Source organism: Odontesthes bonariensis, chromosome 9 (assembly GCF_027942865.1).
Source record: "Odontesthes bonariensis isolate fOdoBon6 chromosome 9, fOdoBon6.hap1, whole genome shotgun sequence".
In the NCBI taxonomy this organism is placed as follows: Eukaryota; Metazoa; Chordata; class Actinopteri; order Atheriniformes; family Atherinopsidae; genus Odontesthes; species Odontesthes bonariensis.
This window is the reverse complement of record NC_134514.1, coordinates 2,651,810-2,675,599: the sequence shown is the minus strand read 5'-3', so window position 1 is coordinate 2,675,599 and position 23,790 is coordinate 2,651,810. Positions and strand designations below refer to the sequence as shown.

At 46.1% G+C, this 23,790-nt stretch overlaps 1 protein-coding gene across 1 annotated transcript in view; it reads right to left on the bottom strand.

The window, feature by feature from the left end:
• The window catches only part of plekhg2 (pleckstrin homology domain containing, family G (with RhoGef domain) member 2), a 161,045-nt gene that overhangs the window by 66,165 nt on the left and 71,090 nt on the right, over window positions 1–23,790 (bottom strand). Inside the window, exon 4 of the mRNA XM_075474552.1 lies at window positions 19,343–19,443. Within this exon, the coding sequence (XP_075330667.1) occupies window positions 19,343–19,443 (101 nt within the window). The remainder of the gene's footprint in view (window positions 1–19,342; window positions 19,444–23,790) is intronic.

The following is a 23,790-nucleotide window of genomic DNA, read 5'->3' as shown; positions in this document are numbered from 1 at the left end:
AGCCTCTCTGCCTCTGCTCTGGCGTCAGGCCTCATTTTGTGGCCGGCAGACATTGTTAGTGGGGTGTGTGGGAGAGGAAGAGAAACTTCTGGGTGCTTTTCTTTTTCATAATGGAGTGACCACAGAGGAGGAGGAAGAAGAGGAAGAGGTGGAGGAGGACAAGGAGGAGGAAGAAGAGGAAGAGGAGGGGGAGGAGGAGGAAGAAGAGGAGGAGGAAGAGGAGGAGGAGAAGGAAGAAGAAGAGGAGGACAAGGAGGAGGAAGAGGAGGAGGTGGAGGAAGAGGAGGAAGAGGACAAGGAGGAGGAAGAAGAGGAGGAGGAAGAGGAGGAAGAGGAAGAAGAAGAGGAGGAAGAGGAGGAGGAGGAAGAGGTGGAGGAGGACAAGGAGGAGGTAGAAGAGGAAGAAGAGGAGGAGGAGGAGGAGGACAAGGAGGAGGAAGAAGAGGAAGAAGAGGAGGAGGAGGAGGTGAAGGAGGACAAGGAGGAGGAAGAAGAGGAGGAGGACAAGGAGGAGGAAGAAGAGGAGGAGGACAAGGAGGAGGAAGAAGAGGAAGAGGAGGAGGAGGAGGAGGAGGAGGAGGAGGAGGAAGAAGAGGACAAGGAGGGGGAGGAGGAGGAAGAAGAGGAGGAAGAGGAGGAGGAGGACAAGGAGGAGGAAGAAGAGGAAGAGGAGGAGGAGGACAAGGAGGAGGAAGAAGAGGAGGAGGAGGAGGAGGACAAGGAGGAGGAAGAAGAGGAAGAGGAGGAGGAGGACAAGGAGGAGGACAAGGAGGAGGAAGAAGAGGAAGAGGAGGAGGAGGACAAGGAGGAGGAAGAAGAGGAAGAGGAGGAGGAGGACAAGGAGGAGGAAGAAGAGGAAGAGGAGGAGGAGGACAAGGAGGAGGAAGAAGAGGAAGAGGAGGAGGAGGACAAGGAGGAGGAAGAAGAGGAAGAGGAGGAGGAGGACAAGGAGGAGGACAAGGAGGAGGAAGAAGAGGAAGAGGAGGAGGACAAGGAGGAGGAAGAAGAGGAAGAGGAGGAGGAGGACAAGGAGGAGTACAAGGAGGAGGAAGAGGAGGAGGAGGAGAAGGAAGAAGAAGAGGAGGAGGTGGAGGAAGAGGAGGACAAGGAGGAGGAAGAAGAGGAAGAGGAGGAGGAGGACAAGGAGGAGGAAGAAGAGGAAGAGGAGGAGGAGGACAAGGAGGAGGACAAGGAGGAGGAAGAAGAGGAAGAGGAGGAGGAGGACAAGGAGGAGGAAGAAGAGGACAAGGAGGGGGAGGAGGAGGAAGAAGAGGAGGAAGAGGAGGAGGAGGAGAAGGAAGAAGAAGAGGAGGAGGTGGAGGAAGAGGAGGACAAGGAGGAGGAAGAAGAGGAAGAGGAGGAGAACGAGGAGAAGGAGAAGGAAGAAGAAGAGGAGGAGAAGGAAGAAGAAGAGGAGGAGGAGGAAGAGGTGGAGGAGGACAAGGAGGAGGAAGAGGAGGACAAGGAGGAGGAAGAAGAGGAGGAAGAGGAGGACAAGGAGGAGGAAGAAGAGGAGGAGGAAGAGGAGGAGGAGAAGGAAGAAGAAGAGGAGGAAGAGGTGAAGGAGGACAAGGAGGAGGAAGAAGAGGAGGAGGAGGAGGAAGAGGAGGAGGAAGAGGAGGACAAGGAGGAGGAAGAAGAGGAAGACAAGGAGGAGGAAGAGAAAGAGGAGGAGGAAGAGAAAGAGGAGGAGGAAGAGAAAGAGGAAGATGCCAGAATCCAAACATGTTAATCTGACCAAACACAGAACTGAGCAGCTAATAACTGAAAGAGAGCTTCTTTTTTGGCCTTTTTCAGGAGATACAGCTGGATTTATTCAATGAAAAGGTGAATTTTTCCAGATTATAACACACAGAATCAGGACATGTGATGCATTCCTGCTCCTCTTTACCCAGCTGAGTTCATCCTGATTTGTTCACTTCCTGGTTGGGTTTAGGGAATAACATCGCCAACAAGCCATACCTGTTCAGTCCGTTTCTAACTGTGCTGTCATGACCTTTAACCTTTAACATGCTAACTGAGGCCTGCAGAGTCTGAGATGTAGCTCTTTGGGTTTCTGACCTTGGGGTGACCTTTAACCTTTAACATGCTGACTGAGGCCTGTAGAGTCTGAGATGTAGCTCTTGGGTTTCTGACCTTGGGGTGACCTTTAACCTTTAACATGCTAACTGAGGCCCGCAGAGTCTGAGATGTAGCTCTTGGGTTTCTGACCTTGGGGTGACCTTTAACCTTTAACATGCTAACTGAGGCCCGCAGAGTCTGAGATGTAGCTCTTGGGTTTCTGACCTTGGGGTGACCTTTAACCTTTAACATGCTAACTGAGGCCCGCAGAGTCTGAGATGTAGCTCTTGGGTTTCTGACCTTGGGGTGACCTTTAACCTAATAACTGAGGCCTGCAGAGTCTGAGATGTAGCTCTTGGGTTTCTGACCCTGGGGTGACCTTTAACCTTTAACATGCTGACTGAGGCCTGCAGAGTCTGAGATGTAGCTCTTGGGTTTCTGACCTTGGGGTGACCTTTAACCTTTAACATGCTAACTGAGGCCCGCAGAGTCTGAGATGTAGCTCTTGGGTTTCTGACCTCGGGGTGACCTTGCTCCTGGGCAGATTGACAGCTGTCCTGAATGTTTCCCACCTGTGAATAATCTTTCTCTCTGTGGAACGATGGACTCCAGACAGTTTGGAAATGGCAGCAACAGTTTCTGTGTTTTGTCTCAGTTTTTGTTCCATAAATAATGACTCAGTGTCACATGTCATGTGTTCATCTGAGGTCGTTTTCACTGAGGTTTAACACCTGATCTTTATTATGTCCTGATACATAAAACTTTAGAAATCAGAGAATCTGGTCCTTCTACTTCACATCCATAATTAGATTCATCTTGATTGTTTTATTATTAAAACTGTGACTCCGTTCAGACTCAGCAGCTTCAGCTCAGCTTACACAAAGACGCTTGTTTACATTTGATCAAAGCCGCCATCTTTCCCGACCTTTTAGTCGCCCAAACCATAACTCTCCAGCCACAGCGTAAATATCGCCACCTCTGGACAGACTCACATGTGAATGTTCTGGGATTTCTCAGAGACTCAACACTAACTCTTTTATCTTTTCAGAGGCCGCCTGTGGGCTCAGTTAGCAGGAAAGTTCAGGATTAAACCAAAAACTCAGAGGAAACAAAGGAAAAGGAAATGAATGGAGGAGCTGAAACATCTGACAGACCAAACTGTGTCTTTGGTCTGCATGTTCTGAGCTGCATCTACTCTGAGAGCTGCTCACACTGTGCAGCTATCCAAGACAAACCTTCAAACATCTTAAACACTCGTATGTAACCAGGTTAGAGTCGATCATAAAAGCTGAAGGTGTCAAGAGTGCGGGTCGGATGCAGACTTCAAAGGTGTAAAAAGCAAACTGGGTTTATTTTCAAAACAGGGTTTAACAAAAGGCCGGAAGACAAAACTCGACTGTGGGAACAAAAACATTAATATCAGATTTATTTATCATGCATACACACAAAATTTGTCCTCTGCTTTTAACCGATCCAGGTCGGCACCTGTTGACACACACGCCAACAGGTGCCATGGGGGTACGGTGCCTTGCTCAAGGGCACCTCGGCCGTGACAAGGAGGTGAACTGACACCCCTCCGGCTGCCAGTTCCACCAATGTTTGAGTGGCGAGAGTGGGAATCGAACCTGCCAACCTTCCGACTCTAACCACAGAGCCACAGCCGCCCCATATATATATAACTCTGAATATAACTGTGATAAGAAAACAAATGACTTGACATGGCAAACTGGGAGTGATTGACAAATGAGTGCAGCTGGGGACATTGGGCCTCATGCAAGAACCGTCCGTACGCACAGATTTGTTTTTAAATCGTCCGTACGAGGGATTTAAGAGAATTTGCGCATTCACCAATCTTTTCGTATTTTACGTTTTCTTTCAGGTACGAACAGAATTTACGAGTGATCCAGAGCTGTCGTAGGAGTTTCCTAAAATAGTCCGCTGTTATTCCAATCAAGTTTGCTTGACTAATGGATTGTATATTTAATTATTTTCAAGCAAACATAAATAAATATACACATTATACCCCATAATGATATTGACATTATTCTGTTTTATGTAAAGCACTTTGAATTGTTTGTACATGAAATGTGCTATATAAATAAATTTGATTTGATTTTGACTTAAATTGTGCACTAATGAAGGTTAATTTGACTCTGTATATAACAAGGTCAATGGGAAGCGTAACCAGCGGCTGACTTTCTGCTTTTGGATGCCTTAGTGCGTCAGGCTCCTGGAAGAGAGCGTGTGTTCCGAGAACGTGTAGATACCCATGTGGAGACAGTCGTGCGCTCCCCTTGGTCATCAAAGCTCTCATCAGTTTATCACCCATGGTACATCAGATTCCCATACACCGCTGTCCAACAAGTACAGATTAAGAGGAACTTTCATGCCTTGGCTGCACTGCCAATCATAATCTGAGCAACAGACTGCACACATATAGCATCAAAACACCCGTGAGCTGAAGGCCAGGTGGGTGTGTCTCCATACAGCTACACGTTTATTATTTATACATTTATTTTCATTTTGTTTATTTTCATATCAAACCATTTCTTCTTTATTTCGGTGACATTACGAACTACAGGTGACACAGAATTAACAGCATTCGTAATAACTTCCCATTTCTTGGCTTTAGCAGGTCCCGTAATTCCACTGCTGACGCTGCTAAAAATGACAGATTTTCCTTTTTGGATCTCTGAAAGCAGAACTTCAGTCTCAGAGCCCGTAAAGTTGTTCTTTTCGCGCCTTGATGCCGTTTTCATGACTAAACACTTCCTGGCACAGCAGAGAGGAAGCACAGCAAATCTACTATCCTCGTGCACGTGCACTTGAATACGCACGGGTGGCATTCATCATTTACGCAGGTCGTTTACACACTTTTCGGAGTTCAGAGCGTTTGTTGAGTCTGACGTGGCGTGTTCGTACGAAAAAAGTGAGAGAAATTTAGAATAAAAATACAAAAATGTTCTTGCATGAGGCCCAGTGAATGCAGCTGATGTGAATGAAGGTGGATAAGCAAACAGAAACTGTGGGGAAGACAATGGCAAAACTAAAACTAAACATGAACTCAAAAACCAAGACATAAACAACATAAAACATGATAAAACTAAAAACTAAAAACATGGGGAAAACCCCATGGATGTGACAGAGGTTCAGCTTCTCAGATGGTTTCTTCAGATGCTTCATGCAAAGCTTTTAATGGGGGGGGGGGTTACTTTACTTTTCCAGGGTTTAGAGGGCCGTTTTAAACAGAGTCTCAGGTTAAAGGGATTAATCCTGGAATCTCATCATTTACCGATGAGATGATTAGCTCCACCAACAGGATGATGTGGCTGTTTCCTTCCAGTTAGTTCATCTCAAAAGGTTTCAGATCTGAAGTCGATCCAGACCTCAGACTGTTTATTTATTATTATATTTTATTTATTTAATCTTATTTTACTTTACTTTTACATTTATTCATTATTTACCTCTGTTCAGTTTATGCTGTTCTGAAGGCTACTTTTCTTTTTCTCTGAGCACACTTTATCCCCTTCAGGTATGCGGGGGCTGGAGCCCGTCCCAGCTGACTCGGGGTCAGAGGTCACCCGTCCATCACGGGGCTGACAGAGACCCTCAGACCTCCAGTTGACTTAAAGTCAGCAACAACCTCCCATGCTGTGGGAGGAAGCCAACAGCCCAGATGGGTTTAAATGTGAGGAAACTGAAGCTCAGTTTCTGCTCTTTCCCATGTTCCACATCTCATTTTAAATGTAAAAACTCTGTGTTTCCCCCTTTGGTCTGCACCTGATCACCAGAAAAGACTAAAAGAAGAAGAAGAAAGAGCAGAAACTGTAAAGAGACGTGAGTAAGTGAAAATGCATATATTCTGGGATTGCCCCAAAAATAAAGGATTTTTGGAAGAATATTCAAAAGGAAATCAAACAGATTATGGGCATTAACCTGCATCTGGAAGCAGCACTTTGGGAATAATTCCTGACGGTATGACAGATAAGAGCTCAAAATATGTCCTGAGAATCCTGCTGCTGACAGCAAAGAAGACTATATATATATATATATATATAACTATAACAGCTTCCTGGCTGAAACCGCAGCCTCCAGGCATCAAAATGTGTTTATCATGGAAAAAAAATAAAATAAATCACAGCGAGACTACAGCTGAGGACAGACATGTTTGATAAAAGATGGTCATTATTAGTACAGGCAATGCCGGGACTCTAGTTACCTATCTATCTATCTATCTAAAAATCAAATAAATAAATAAATAAGAAAAACAAGAATATGTATATATAAATAAATATGTTTTATTTATTTATAAAAACATATTAACAAAAATATATATATATATTCTTGTTTTTCTTATTTATTTTTATTAATTACAGGTGAGTAGGTTCTTTCTTTTTTTTGTATGGTTGTTTTTATGACCTGTAAACCAGCAGAATGCTGGTTAGGGTATATAGAGCGTAGAATAAGAGGATTGGATTAGCGGAATAATGACGTAAAGGTGCAAAACAGTGACTGAAATTTACAAAGATCTAGTCAGTGGAAGAAAAAAAGGACTTTTAAAGAACTTTAAGCAAGTATAACTGCATATAACATACACCCCCTCTGTGTTGGTTGAGTTTGTGTTTGTATGTATGTATGTATATGTCAAATAAAAAAAAAATCAGTTATTATCAGTTTCCCCGTGAGGAAGCATTTCAGGATGTCTGCTGGTTTCCATCTTTCATCAGGACCGACCTTAGTGTCAGCCGCAGAGCCTCAGGTGCGTTTGATTTACGGCCCGTCAGAGGCGGAAACAGCCAGCTCAGGTGGAGACAGCCTCTGACAGGTGTTTGTCAGCGGGACACTCAGAGCCTCAGAGCGGCCTTCCAACATGAACAGCGTGCAGTGTTGGGCGGGGACGCCTCCATCTCTTTAATTACACCGTAACAGCCCTCGGCTCTGAAACAGCCTCTAATCACTCGCTGACGCTCGTATAAAGTGATTCTGCTATCAGCCGAGGGGGAAAGAGTCGAGGATAAATCAGGAGAGCTGCTCAACAGGAGAAGGATCCAAGTCTAAACGGACTTTAACTGTTTAAGCGCACACTTTATCCGTGTTTTACGTCTTTTTTATGAAGTTTCACCGCGTGTTTCCATAGCCACATATAACCAGAGGTGGGTAGTAACGAGTTACATTTATTTAAGTAAGTTTTTGAAATCATTATACTTCTAGGAGTAGTTTTAAATCTCTATACTTTTAACTTTTACTTGAGTAGATGTGTGCAGCAGAAACTGTCCTATGGCTGTGTTCCAAACCGCATACTTCTCCTACTAACTTTTTGAGTTAGTATGCGAGTTTGAGTAAGCAGAAGTTCCCGGATGCATACTAGATTCTCTGAAATGTTGGGTATGCATCATGAGGTTACTACTCATACTCAAACTACCCAAGATGCAACGTAACGTGACGTCGCCGATCGTCATTTCCTGTCAAAACGGCAGTTTCAAGCTAGCTACAAAGAGGGTAGGTTCACTTCCTGTTTTCAAAACAAAAGCACCAATTGTATGGTAATGGCTTTCCCTATGATAAAAGGCAACGGATATTTTATTTTGTGAAAATAACCGGAAGTGCGTCGCTCACTGCGGCTAGCTTTAGTAGTGCTAAATTCGTGGGAACAAAATTGTAAATATCCGGTATTTTGTCAGGTTTTCAACACGTTGGGGATCTAAACGACTACTTTCTCGCCTGAAAATGTTTCAAATGTTGCTAAAGTTTACAGAGTTTAGAGCTTAAGAGAAATCAGCTTCAGGCCGGCTGATTTCGGCTCGGGCAGGAGCGAAATGCATTGTGGGTAAACGCTCTGCATACTGTCTGATCGATGAGTATGTAGTATGCGATTTGTAGTATGCAGTTTTGAACACAGCCTAAGAGCTGCCTAACTTTCATCTGCCGCCTCATGAGCAGAACTGTCTCCTCCGTTTTCAGCCATTTCCTGTTTGCAGGAAGCATGAAAAACCTCACGAGATCAGCTTTGATGTTTGCGTGTCACGAAGTGAGACAGAGGTCAGAGATCGTTTGGTTATCTAATAAACCGAAGCAAACACAGAGAGAGGAAAACCAGAGATGAGGAAACAGAGCAGAGCTGCAACGAACCGAGCAGATATCAGTCAGAAAGCTGCAGGAAGAGAAGCTAACAGGGCAGAAGAAAAGGTTTTACAGAGTCAGACAGGGAGGAAATAAGTTCACGTCGTTCTTTATATTTCAGACTCTGAGCAGGATAAATCAGGGATAGAGAATCGGTAAATGGATGCTTAGATGCTGGATGTGTAAATACAGAACTGTTACTGAAGCATTTCTGCACAGAGCAGCTGCTTTAGCTTCACTCAGTGGGGTCAAATGGCACTGAAAGGATCGGATTATTGGCTAAATTACAATCAGAATGAGCTGAGCGAGGGTAATTCTCCTTGGATATATGGCGGTGAATGAATGGGATCAGAGGCACAAAGCGTGTCATACCCCGGTATGATAGGTGGCGCTGTACCCATTCCAGCTGTTGCTAATAGAGCCACTTCCTGTTGACCTCTTCACCACCAACAACAACAACAAACTCAGGCATTGGAGAAAGATGGAGAACGCAGAGCCAGATGAAGCTACGTCCCTCTACATTTGCTCTGTGATGAGCTGCTTGTTGCACAAACTCGATGCCCAACGGAGCATTCTCCATCGCGTTGTTTGTTTCTTTCTGACGGCGACAACAACAGGAATATCGTCTCCTTTGACTTCCGGGTCACGACCCCGGGAAAACATCTGGAGCATGCGCAGAACGCAAAGTCTGATTCACCACGAGCTTCAGCGTCTACAAGCAGGTTTAGAGTGACTTTCAGCCCAGTTATCTCGGGGTCTGAATCCGATCCGATCCAGTTCTTAGTCAGATTAAGGTGTCTACATGCACTTAATAACTCAGTCTGATTGTAATTTAGCCGATAATCCGATCCTTTCAGGGCCATGTGACCCCACTGAGTGATGTGGAGTCACCTGATAACACGAAGGTGTGACAGACCCGACTGCAGATAAATGACCGTTTGACGTCCAACCTAAGTACAGCCCAGAGTTTTTGCTCATCACCATCATGGATGCATTCGTGTCTTTCACACATGTGTTGGCGCATTAAGGCTTCTTTTCTTTTCTTTAACTTGTTATTTTTGGTCATATGATGTACATGACATGTTAGATATTTAGATTTTATCCTTCCATCATCATCTTCTCCTGATCTGAGGTTCATGGAGCCAACAGGTCCAGGAGGGAAACCCAGCCCCCCCTCCATCCCTCTGACTCCATCTCACCATCACTGAGAACCAGAACCAGAGGAACTGAAGCTCAGACTCAGTGGCCTGGATGCCCGAACCCCCAGGAGCCCCTCAGTAACTCATTAACCCTGAAAACTCGACGCCATCTTCCTGCTCTGTTTGGATTCTCAGACTCAGAATCCCCCGCCGGGGGGGGGGTGAGCCTCTCAGAAAGGATCCTCAGAGGAATGAGACCTGGCTCCAGATTAAAGCAGAGAACTCTTTACAAATGACATGTTTAGTTTCCCTGAGAGCAGCGGACCACCCTGCAGACACGCGTCAACACATCAGCTCCCGGTGTGTCTGGTGAGCAGCGAGCACTTTCTCTGTGAGAGCATACCTGAGAGCAGACGTTTAACCAGAGGTGCAGACAGCTGCTGCCTCCGGTCGCCACGGCAACCCGTTACCAGTCCAAAGCTTTTTGGTCTGCTCTGTCATTTCAGTCGGCAGAGACACGCGTCTTCCTTTGGACCGACTCGGCGGTTTTCAGGTCAAACAGCTTCAGACTTGTTGCTTTGCAGAATTCTGCAGCGATAAAAGTTTATTTTTTTACTCAAACCACATCTGGATGATCCGTCCCGACTGGTCTGAGATGCTCACACTGTTACACACTTTCAAAAGTACGATAAGAACTACAGAACCTCCTGTTGCATAAGCTCTGATCAGAAGTAACACCGGGGGCGGCCATGATGGAACAGTCACCGGTTGCTATGGTGATTCCCGCCTTATTCAGGGTCAGACCTTCAAGGACAGACGTGTCTTTAATAATGTTTTTATGGCAGCTTAAAGAGACGCATCATTTCTAAGAAACTTTATGGGAAATAAAGTTTCTGTCGTCTTCAGACGTGTTCAGGCAGGTGAAATGCATGCTGGGAAATCAGCAGAAGTTGGATTCTATAATCAGAAAAGAGTTTAGTTTGAAACCAACAGTGATTGTGTAGAAACTAGGGCCGGGCAACGAATAAAATGTTTAATCTAATTAATCACATGATTTCCCTGATTAATCACGATTAATCGCATTTGTACGCAGAATCCAAAAATGAATCCAAAAGTAGCGTATAGCTTTTAGCATTTAGCTTTATTTTAAATGTGCTGCCATATGAATGAAAGTGCCATAACATTTGTTGTGCAAACACACTTTTAACATCAGCATCTTTCTGTAGTTTTTATGTAGAAGCCTCGCTCCACTGTCTGTTTCCTTGAATGACTTGCTGCTATCAGTTGTGTGTTTTGCCTTTAAGTGATATTTTAGACTGGAACTACTACGCTGAGAAGACAATTCAACTTGGCAGAGTTTACAGATGACTTTGGTTCTGTCGACTCCGCCGTCTGGAAGAACTTTAACATGAAAATGGCCGAGTAAAAGTTCCGTACCCTTCTCCATGTTTGGTGGATCCGCCGATTACTTTCTTTTCCTGTTCCACAGCAGACAGCAGCAGACTTTTACAAAATAAAAGCCTGTGAGCAACAGACCTTTACAAAATAAAAGCCTGTGAGCAACAGACTTTTACAAAATAAAAACTGTGCTGCGTGTTGTTCCCCCTCTCTCTGCCCCCCGTTTCCTGTCTCTCTGAACTTTCCATTAAAGGCACAAAATAATTTTTAAAAATAAATAAATAAAGTAAAATAAAACCTGCATCAATGTGATAAAATATTTATCGGCGTTAAATAATTAACGAGTTAACTCGCCCGGCCCTAATGATAACACAAAGTCTGTGCAGCAGCAGCAGATGCTGCTCTGAAGGTTCCCCACAGAGGAACTGAAGCTTCAGTTCTCTTTTATAGGACCTTTATGGGGTTAAACCTTCATAATCAGCTCAGTTACACAGAGAACCTTTCAGGTTAAATCCATCCACTCAGACTTTAAGGCCTATTTTAAGCTCGTGTATCTTTCAGTTTGATTCAGTTTCAGAGGAAACTGACTGATGAGGAGCAGCAGCAGCTCGCTAAATAAAACTTTAAAGCTGCAGAATGTCACGATTTGGATTAGAAGTCATTATAAGTGGCTTGAGTCTGAATCAGAGAGCCAGCCTCATATCAACCCTGTGAGAGGCAGATGTGTCCAGCTGTGGATGCTCCTGTGACCAGGCTCTGATTTGAGCTCTGGTTCTGCTTTTGTTGGAGAATGTGTGTGTTGCTGGCCTGATTTTTAATCTGATTGGTTAATTTAGAATGAAATCTGAAAGCTCAAAGCAACTCCTGGAGATAACATCTTCATAATCTGGAGGAAACCTTTGCTACAAACACAGAAAAACCTCCCAAACAGAGAAGCAGCTGCAGAAACATCCTGACAACTCAAGTGTTTCCAGGTCGTAAGCCTCCTGAATGACCCCAACACAGACTTTAACTTATCTAATAACCAGAGGAATGTGGGCTTGTTTTTGGACTTCAAAGAGCTGCAGGAGGCTTCGGACGAGGTTTCAGGTTCTAGGTCGGCCGGCTGAGGAATGGGTGATGTCACCGAAGGCGCTCGGAAACCATAAACATGTCACGGCGTGTTTGTGTGACATCACGACCCCCTGCTTAGCGCGAGGACGTCCGAGTTCAAACCTTAAATCACAACGGACACGAAGCGGAGACGAGCGATGACATCACTCACGAGCCGCCGCTCGGCCCGGTGCACCATGGGAAAACGGGGGGTGATGACTCATTCAGCCTCCCAGGAGACCGTTGGTGTCCGACTTCACTGCGTGAGAATGAGTGCGTTTCACTTCCTGTGCACTCCGTGAAAGTTAATAAAGATAAAAATGGAGGTTAACGAGCGGCCTGAAAGGGGAAGATGAGGAGCTGATTCAAGCTTTCAGGCTGCAGAAAGAAGCCAAGATGGTGGATTATTTGGTTCTTACACGGCAGGCAAAAACAGTGATTTTTCATGCAGTGGTCAATTTTTAGTTTTGGGCCAGTCTACTCCTTCAAAATGTGTTATTTCAAAACATAAATTAAAAAGTTTATTTCATCACATTTTGTTTAATCGCGGCAGTACGTTTTGCCCAAATTTACCAAAATGAATTCCACCTATTCAAATCTTTTTTGTATTTTTCCAGTATCAATATCTCAGCCTATGGAGCACCTACTAACACAAAACTCTCCGGTTATACACTCAGCAGTATTCTGAAGATATTTACCGAAGGATTTGTTGATAAATCATTCCTGGCCTGATTTATGTGACATATGGACGCAGGACGCAGTCCTACCGCCATCATTCCTCCTGATGAGGACGCAGTCCTACCGCCATCATTCCTCCTGATGAGGACGCAGTCCTACCGCCATCATTCCTCCTGATGAGGACGCAGTCCTACCGCCATCATTCCTCCTGATGAGGACGCAGTCCTACCGCCATCATTCCTCCTGATGAGGACGCAGCCCTACCGCCATCATTCCTCCTGATGACGCAGTCCTACCACCATCATTCCTCCTGATGAGGACGCAGTCCTACCGCCATCATTCCTCCTGATGAGGACGCAGTCCTACCGCCATCATTCCTCCTGATGGGGACGCAGTCCTACCACCATCATTCCTCCTGATGGGGACGCAGTCCTACCACCATCATTCCTCCTGATGGGGACGCAGTCCTACCGCCATCATTCCTCCTGATGATGCAGTCCTACCGCCATCATTCCTCCTGATGAGGACGCAGTCCTACCGCCATCATTCCTCCTGATGATGCAGTCCTACCGCCATCATTCCTCCTGATGGGGACGCAGTCCTACCGCCATCATTCCTCCTGATGATGCAGTCCTACCGCCATCATTCCTCCTGATGGGGACGCAGTCCTACCGCCATCATTCCTCCTGATGAGGACGCAGTCCTACCGCCATCATTCCTCCTGATGGGGACGCAGTCCTACCGCCATCATTCCTCCTGATGAGGACGCAGTCCTACCGCCATCATTCCTCCTGATGATGCAGTCCTACCGCCATCATTCCTCCTGATGGGGACGCAGTCCTACCGCCATCATTCCTCCTGATGGGGACGCAGTCCTACCGCCATCATTCCTCCTGATGACGCAGTCCTACCGCCATCATTCCTCCTGATGGGGACGCAGTCCTACCGCCATCATTCCTCCTGATGACGCAGTCCTACCGCCATCATTCCTCCTGATGGGGACGCAGTCCTACCGCCATCATTCCTCCTGATGAGGACGCAGTCCTACCGCCATCATTCCTCCTGATGATGCAGTCCTACCGCCATCATTCCTCCTGATGAGGACGCAGTCCTACCGCCATCATTCCTCCTGATGATGCAGTCCTACCGCCATCATTCCTCCTGATGATGCAGTCCTACCGCCATCATTCCTCCTGATGATGCAGTCCTACCACCATCATTCCTCCTGATGATGCAGTCCTACCACCATCATTCCTCCTGATGGGGACGCAGTCCTACCGCCATCATTCCTCCTGATGAGGACGCAGTCCTACCACCATCATTCCTCCTGATGAGGACGCAGTCCTACCGCCATCATTCCTCCTGATGAGGACGCAGTCCTACCGCCATCATTCCTCCTGATGGGGACGCAGCCCTACCGCCATCATTCCTCCTGATGAGGACGCAGTCCTACCACCATCATTCCTCCTGATGACGCAGCCCTACCGCCATCATTCCTCCTGATGACGCAGCCCTACCGCCATCATTCCTCCTGATGACGCAGTCCTACCGCCATCATTCCTCCTGATGGGGACGCAGTCCTACCGCCATCATTCCTCCTGATGAGGACGCAGTCCTACCGCCATCATTCCTCCTGATGAGGACGCAGTCCTACCGCCATCATTCCTGCTGATGATGACGCAGCCCTACCGCCATCATTCCTCCTGATGAGGACGCAGTCCTACCGCCATCATTCCTCCTGATGGGGACGCAGCCCTACCGCCATCATTCCTCCTGATGAGGACGCAGTCCTACCACCATCATTCCTCCTGATGACGCAGCCCTACCGCCATCATTCCTCCTGATGACGCAGCCCTACCGCCATCATTCCTCCTGATGACGCAGTCCTACCGCCATCATTCCTCCTGATGGGGACGCAGTCCTACCGCCATCATTCCTCCTGATGAGGACGCAGTCCTACCGCCATCATTCCTCCTGATGAGGACGCAGCCCTACCGCCATCATTCCTCCTGATGAGGACGCAGCCCTACCGCCATCATTCCTCCTGATGAGGACGCAGTCCTATCGCCATCATTCCTCCTGATGAGGACGCAGTCCTACCGCCATCATTCCTCCTGATGAGGACGCAGTCCTACCGCCATCATTCCTCCTGATGAGGACGCAGCCCTACCGCCATCATTCCTCCTGATGAGGACGCAGCCCTACCGCCATCATTCCTCCTGATGATGCAGCCCTACCACCATCATTCCTCCTGATGAGGACGCAGTCCTACCGCCATCATTCCTCCTGATGAGGACGCAGTCCTACCGCCATCATTCCTCCTGATGAGGACGCAGCCCTACCACCATCATTCCTCCTGATGAGGACGCAGTCCTACCGCCATCATTCCTCCTGATGATGCAGTCCTACCGCCATCATTCCTCCTGATGGGGACGCAGTCCTACCGCCATCATTCCTCCTCATGAGGACGCAGTCCTACCGCCATCATTCCTCCTGATGATGCAGCCCTACCACCATCATTCCTCCTGACGAGGACGCAGCCCTACCGCCATCATTCCTCCTGATGAGGACGCAGCCCTACCACCATCATTCCTCCTGATGAGGACGCAGTCCTACCACCATCATTCCTCCTGATGAGGACGCAGCCCTACCGCCATCATTCCTCCTGATGATGACGCAGTCCTACCACCATCATTCCTCCTGATGAGGACGCAGCCCTACCGCCATCATTCCTCCTGATGATGCAGTCCTACCGCCATCATTCCTCCTGATGATGACGCAGTCCTACCGCCATCATTCCTCCTGATGACGCAGCCCTACCGCCATCATTCCTCCTGATGATGACGCAGCCCTACCACCATCATTCCTCCTGATGATGACGCAGTCCTACCGCCATCATTCCTCCTGATGACGCAGCCCTACCGCCATCATTCCTCCTGATGATGACGCAGCCCTACCGCCATCATTCCTCCTGATGACGCAGCCCTACCGCCATCATTCCTCCTGATGATGACGCAGCCCTACCGCCATCATTCCTCCTGATGATGCAGTCCTACCACCATCATTCCTCCTGATGGCGACGCAGTCCTACCGCCATCATTCCTCCTGATAATGATGCAGTCCTACCACCATCATTCCTCCTGATGAGGACGCAGTCCTACCGCCATCATTCCTCCTGATGAGGACGCAGCCCTACCGCCATCATTCCTCCTGATGAGGACGCAGCCCTACCGCCATCATTCCTCCTGATGAGGACGCAGTCCTACCGCCATCATTCCTCCTGATGAGGACGCAGCCCTACCGCCATCATTCCTCCTGATGGGGACGCAGTCCTACCGCCATCATTCCTCCTGATGATGCAGTCCTACCGCCATCATTCCTCCTGATGATGCAGTCCTACCGCCATCATTCAGGCTTCCTTTTGCTTCACATTCTTTAGCAGTCGATGCCAAAGAACACCTCATTGGTGTCGCAGAGACAGACCGCCACATTTTTAAGAGAATTTAACTTGTCTTTGAGTGAAAACAGGCTGTAAAACCTCATAAAAAGTCCGATGATTTTTTGTTTATTGATGTTCTGACGCACACTCAGCAGTTCAGCTCCTAATAAAGCAGCTCATCCACACGGCTGCATCTCCTGCTGCAGACACACAAACAGCTGAGTGGTGTCACGTTCCAACTATGCCGGATGATGTAGCCTCTCTTGCCTTGTTATGTCTACCCATCTGGTACTGTATGTTTATCTGTGTCGTTATAAGCTTATTAACGTCATCAGCTAAAATCCAATTAACCGCATAGCTGCTGTAACTCAGACACAAATAAGGACCTTTCTCACTCGCTCTCATACAATATTTCCCATGAGAACCGGCGGCAGGAAGCCTGAATGGAATGAAGACTGTGTGCGTGTGCATGTGTGTGCGTTGGCGCTCGCATATTTGTGTCCGAGGCTGTTTGAGTGTGTGCGTGACATTGTTTCGCTGGGTGTGTGCGTGTTGGCGCAGACACAAAGAAAGCCAAGTGTGAAAACAGGGAGGAGGGCTGAGTGTTTGTGTGTGTGGGACATATTTCAACAGCTTCCTTCCCAGGCTCTGAATCACACATCTCACTTTCTGCTCACTTTCTGCTAAACTTCTGCTAACTTTCTGCCAACCTTCTGCTTACCTTCTGCTAACTTTCTGCTAACCTTCTGCTTACCTTCTGCTAACTTTCTGCTAACCTTCTGCTAACCCTCTGCTAACTTTCTGCTAACTTTCTGCTAACTTTCTGCTAACCTTCTGCTAACTTTCTGCCAACCTTCTGCTTACCTTCTGCTAACTTTCTGCTAACCTTCTGCTAACTTTCTGCTAACTTTCTGCTTACCTTCTGCTAACTTTCTGCTAACCTTCTGCTAACTTTCTGCCAACCTTCTGCCAACCTTCTGCTTACCTTCTGCTAACCTTCTGCTAACTTTCTGCTAACCTTCTGCTAACTTTCTGCTAACTTTCTGCCAACCTTCTGCTTACCTTCTGCTAACCTTCTGCTAACTTTCTGCTAACTTTCTGGGAGCTCTGCACGTCTTCAGGCCTCGGCCTGCAGGACTGACCAACTGATGTTTATTTGCCTGATCGTTATTCCTGTCTTTGTTTTTTGTTTAAATTTCACTTTCTGTGTGTACAGGGAAACAAGATGAAGGGATGAAGAATGGTCGAGTTTTGCAGGAGCAGTCAAACAAACATAAAGGTCCATTTAACCTAAGAAAGAAACTCTGCCCTTCAGAGTTCAGGTTTTACGAGCTAACATAACTAATGTGGCATTATCTGCAGCTATAACTCACACTGCAGGATCCAAGGTTTACTGAATACTCCAGGACCAACAGAAGGAGGGAGTTTAAAATGAATACAGTTCAGTCAAAAGAAACATCTTTTAACAAGGTGAGTAAACCACAGAGCCCTCAGAACAGAAGAATATAACAAACGTCCACCGACATTTGGGCGTGAATACAACTAAACTAAACTCTGATCAAACAGGTGACAGCTAAGGAGGGTTAGTGCATGAGTTTTGGGATGAAAAGGGTGGAAAAGATGGACAAAGCCAAATCCCAGCTCCTCCCATCAAACAAGCAGGAAATGGGCCAACTTGGAGTTCCTCAGGGAATCGTCCTGGTGCCTCTTCACTTTATTTACATTCAGAAGAACAGTATCCAGCACACACTCTGGTTCACTGTTATTTCCAGAATCAACTCAGAATATTCATTCCATTTTACATGTTGGCTTTGTTGAGTGTTATTTATGTTAAACATATTTTGTATCAGATCTTCTTTGTCACTGATTTGTGTTCGTTTGTGGTTGTTTTAAGAGCCGGTTTCCATGGTTTCCGCATCAAGAGGAGGTAAGAGATGGTGAAAACTGAAAACTAAAGAAAAGAAAAGTGTACACCGTCGTTTGAAGTAGTTTTTTTTTAATCTATTTTGAAGAAACTTAATGCACGTTAGAGGGAAACAACTTTGCAAATCACACCTGACCCGTAACGATCAATAAACTCCCAGGACTATCCCAGAAATTAAAGTCATTCCTGAAGAAGAGGTCACTTCATTTTCTTCCACCAGTTGTTTGTTCCTCTTTTTACAACAACTTCTCCTATTGAACTCCTCACATGCAGCTTTTACACGTCTACATGTGTCCACCCTCTGGTTATTCCCGTCAAACCATCAACGGAAATGTGTCTTGCTCACGTTTATCTTTTCAGCCTTTCAAACTTCACTTCCAACCTGAGTCCTGATTTTTGGAACATATAAACCATCATGTGGAGGAGAGGATCCAAACCAGGGACCCAACATGGTCAGCCACTTCACATGCAAACCTCTGGCTGAAGTCACATTCAGCTTTCCATCCACAGTTTGAACACACAGCTCATCCTCAGACACAGATACTTCCTTCTTCGGCTTCGGGCTGGAAAACCTTTCAGGCTGCTCAGCAGCATGTGAACACGCAGCGACGGCTGCTCAACCAAACTACCGTGACAATGAAAGCGGCACGCAGGCGAAGCCGGGTGGAATATCCATCAACATTCCCACTGCCTCAGAATTAGGTCTGTTCTTATGAGCTCGGCAGCTGCTGTCCACCTTCAGCCCCGGACAAAGACTCAAAGGTTTGAATCATGGAATCATGCTGCTGGGATTCAAACCAGCAGCTCCAGCCTGAAAGAGTTTCTAAAACCACTCAGTGGGGTCACATGGCTCTGAAAGGATCGGATTATTGGCTAAATTACAATCAGACTGAGTTATTAAGTTCATGTAGACACCTTAATCACGATTAATCTCATTTGTACGCAGAATCCCAAAATGAATCCAAAAGTAGTGTCGACTCCGCCGTCTGGAAGAACTTTAACATGAAAATGGCCGAGTAAAAGTTCCGTACCCTTCTCCATGTTTGGTGGATCCGCCGATTACTTTCTTTTCCTGTTCCACAGCAGACAGCAGCAGACTTTTACAGAATAAAAGCCTGTGAGCAACAGACTTTTACAGAATAAAAGCCTGTGAGCAGCAGACTTTTACAAAATAAAAGCCTGTGAGCAGCAGACTTTTACAATAATAAAATAAATAATAAAACCAGCGTTAATGAGAGATAAAATATTTATCTGTGTTAAATAATTAACGAGTTAACACGCCCAGCCCTAATAATTACCCTTGCTTAACTCATTATTATTGTAACTTAGCCAATAATCCGATCCTTTCAGAGCCATGTGACCCACTGAGTGTGACATCAGCTCAGACGGCCCGTAGTTCTTTAGCAGAAGAATCCCCCGTAAACAGACTCAAACCCGTTGAAAGTGCATCTGGAGCTTAAAGAGCAGCGAGGAGGAGCAGCTGGGACTCACCTGTTGAACTCGTAGATGTCCTCGATGTTGCAGAACAGCGTGCTGACCTGCTCCGGCTTCAGCGGCAGAGCGCCGCAGTCGATGATGCAGCCCAGGTAGTCCTGCAGAGAAACGCAGACAGGCGGTCAGGCACCAGCTTCAGATCACACCTGTGATGAGCTCTCATTACGTGGGTGTTTAAGACTCTGCCGCAGCAGGTGTTCGGTGTTTGACTAATGAGGAAAGTGGGAGAAACATCTGTTTGTATCCAGCTGAAGCTGGTGCAGAGCATCTGCAGCCTGAGAGGCTGAAAAAGAAACCTCTGAGCCAAAATACGACACCACCGCTCATTCGGAGGACTTCAGACTCGACTGGCTTCCAGTCAGTCACAGAATAGATTTTAAAAGCCTGCTGATGGTTTACATCTGTGATCTGTTCAGAGAATATAAAGCCAGCAGAGCTCTTAGATCCAAGGACTCAGGTCAGCTGGTCCAGTCCAGAGTCCAGACTAAACATGGAGAAGCAGCATTTAGCTGTTATGCTGCCAACAAGTGGAACAAACTGCCAGTGGAGATTAAACTTTCACCAAATGGAGACATTTTTAAATCCAGGTTAAAGACATTTCTGTTCTCATGTGTCTATGCATGAAATCTGCACGATATCTTTGAACTTATCTGGACTGTTGCTTGTTTTTAAATTCATTTAAATTATTTTATATGTTTCTCTTTATATTATTTTATGTATTTTTAATGCTTCTTCCACTCCCTGCTGCAATGCTTTTATTTATGTGAAGCACTTTGAACTGTTTGTACATGAAATGTGCTATATAAATAAATTTAATTTGATTTGATTTGATTTGTCATGAAACATACAGCCCGGTTTGTGTTCACTGACCTGTTTTGGCATCAAAATGTGCAGAATTCTCTCAGGTTTCAGTGACATAACTGAGATTAAACATGATTAAATCTGTGTGCACGCCACTTCCTGAACATCTGCAGCACCTGACGATTCTTTCTCAGAAGAGACGCTTTGGTTTCACACGTCTCTCAGAATCTCATCCGGTGAAGCTGGCGCTGCTTTGAGTTTAAAAAACGTCCCTCCTTTAGAAAGAAAAACCAACACACACCGAAGTGTAACTGACCTTCTTTTGTTTTTATTTTAAGCAACTCTGCAAACTCGATTTTGACGGGTAATCACTTTAACTTCTGTCATGAGGCATCTGATGTAAGACGGGGACTTTTCCAACTGATTTATAATGATTAGTGCGGCCACTTCAGGATTCACATGCTGTTTTTATATCCAGCTGCAGATTCAAAGCGATAAACGGGAACTTTTCTACGCCAACTGGCCCTGAGGCGACAAACCTGCCGGCTCCAGCTGGCTTTAAACCAGCCGATCTGCACCTTAATTAAACCGAATGGTTCTCCAACTTTGTTTTTGTGCCTCAGTTCCCTTCAGAGGTGCAGCTTTTATCTTAAGATGATGTCATCTAAGAGAACCTGAGACACATCGATACGTCCTGACATTAGCGCTCACTGCGAGACAATCGAAGCTTCATAGCGCTGATGTGCTTAAAAACAGTCTTTTTAAAAGGTTAGCATCAGCAGCTAAGAGTCCGCGGTTAGCATTAGAAAACACCTCGTTGTTATGGTTACACATTTTCATGAGCAGTCAGCACTGTCCTACACATCACAGGCTGGGCTGTGAAACATTTTTTGTGAGACTGGTCTGCAACTGAACTCTGTTTTTATGAAATAATTTATAAGGGTTTTAGAACCAGACGAACACACCAGGACAAAGAAGTTGGGGGTTGAATCCCTCCAAAGTTCCATCTTTCTGCATCTTTCAGTAAAAACTGTAAAGTAAACAGCCACCTGCTAACGAACAGCCACCTGCTAACGAACATGCACATGCTAACGAACAGCCACCTGCTAACGAACATGCACACGCTAACGAACATGCACCTGCTAACGAATATCCACCTGCTAACGAACATGCACATGCTAACGAACATCCACCTGCTAACGAACATCCACCTGCTAACGAACAGCCAACTGCTAACGAACATGCACCTGCTAACAAACATCCACCTGCTAACGAACATGCACCTGCTAACGAACATGCACATGCTAACAAACATCCACCTGCTAACGAACATCCACCCGCTAACGAACAGCCAACTGCTAACGAACATGCACCTGCTAACAAACATCCACCTGCTAACGAACATCCACCTTCTAACGAACATGCACCTGCTAACGAATATCCAACTGCTAACGAACATCCACCTGCTAACGAACATCCACCTGCTAACAAACATGCACCTGCTAACAAACATCCACCTGCTAACGAACATGCACCTGCTAACAAACATCCACCTGCTAACGAACATGCACCTGCTAACGAACATTCAGCTGCTAACAAACATGCACATGCTAACGAACATGCACATGCTAATGGACATCCACCTGCTAATGAACATTCAGCTGCTAACGAACATTCAGCTGCTAACGAACATGCACATGCTAACGAACATGCACATGCTAATGAACATCCACCTGCGAATGAACATTCAGCTGCTAACGAACATGCACCTGCTAATGAACATGCACACCTGCTAACGAACATCAAACTGCTAATGAACATCCACCTGCTAACGAACATTCAGCTGCTAACGAACATGCACATGCTAACGAACATGCACATGCTAACGAACATCCACCTGCTAATGAACAGCCACCTGCTAACGAACATCAAACTGCTAATGAACAGCCACCTGCTAACAAACTAGCACCTGCTAATGAACTAGCACCTGCTAACGAACATTCAGCTGCTAACGAACATGCACATGCTAACAAATATGCACATGCTAATGGATATCCACCTGCTAAAGAACATTCAGCTGCTAACGAACATCCACCTGCTAATGAACAGCCACCTGCTAACGAACATCAAACTGCTAATGAACATCCACCTGCTAACGAACAAGCACCTGCTAACGAACATTCAGCTGCTAACGAACATGCACATGCTAACGAACATGCACATGCTAATGGACATCCACCTGCTAATGAACATTCAGCTGCTAACGAACATTCAGCTGCTAACGAACATGCACATGCTAACGAACATGCACATGCTAATGAACATCCACCTGCTAACGAACATGCACCTGCTGGTGTGTTTAATCACTGTATGACCAAACGCTGCATTCTTCAGCCATGATGGAAACTTAATCCAGCATCCAAATCTGTCAGAGTTCATATGAGGTCACTTCCTGTTGCAGATCCTGTTCAGATGACGGCGCAGTGAGAGGCGATGGTGCAGAAAGCAGGAGAGAGAGTGTGGAAAGGAGGAAAAGTTTATCAGCAACACAAACAGACCCAGACAGAAGTCCAGACACTAAAACACGCAGGAACGCCGCCAGAGAAAAGATGGACGGGACAGAAATGAAGTGTGAGAAGTAGCAGAGGCTGAGGTCAGCTCGCCACATCCAGGCCAAGTTCCCAAACTGGACGCCATGACGTCTTTCTGCAGCACTGCCAACAGGAATTATATTTTATAATTCAACACAGGAAGACGGGAAGTTCAATCTGCTCCAGCTCCTTATTCGGTTTAATGTGAAATTATTCATGCATCAGTCAGCGCTCCCGAACAGATTCTGTGTGAAAGATTACACTTATCATACTGGACCTGTTCTCCTTTTCCAAACTGAAGGGTTCTCTGTGTTCAAACCGAATGGTTCTCTGTGTTCAAAGCGAACGGTTCTCTGTGTTCAAACCGAATGGTTCTCTGTCCTTAAACCAAATGGTTCTCTGTGTTCAAACTGAACGGTTCTCTGTGTTCAAACCGAATGGTTCTCTATGTTCAAACCGAATGGTTCTCTGTGTTCAAACCGAATGGTTCTCTGTGTCTAAACCGAATGATTCTCTGTGTTCAAACCGAATGGTTCTCTATGTTCAAACCGAATGATTCTCTGTGTTCAAAGCGAACGGTTCTCTGTGTTCAAAGCGAACGGTTCTCTGTGTTCAAACCGAATGGTTCTCTGTGTTCAAACCGAATGGTTTTCTGTGTTCAAACTGAATGGTTCTCTGTGTTCAAACTGAATGGTTCTCTGTGTTCAAAGCGAACGGTTCTCTGTGTTCAAACTGAACGGTTCTCTGTGTTCAAACTGAACGGTTCTCTGTGTTCAAATCGAATGGTTCTCTATGTTCAAACCGAATGGTTCTCTGTGTTCAAAACGAATGGTTCTCTGGGTTCAAACCGAATGGTTCTCTGTGTTCAAAACGAATGGTTCTCTGGGTTCAAACCGAATGGTTCTCTGTGTTCAAACCGAATGCTTCTCTGTGTTTAAACCGAATGGTTCTCTGTGTTCAAAACGAATGGTTCTCGGTGTTCAAAACGAATGGTTCTCTGGGTTCAAACCGAATGGTTCTCTGTGTTCAAACCGAATGGTTCTCTGGGTTCAA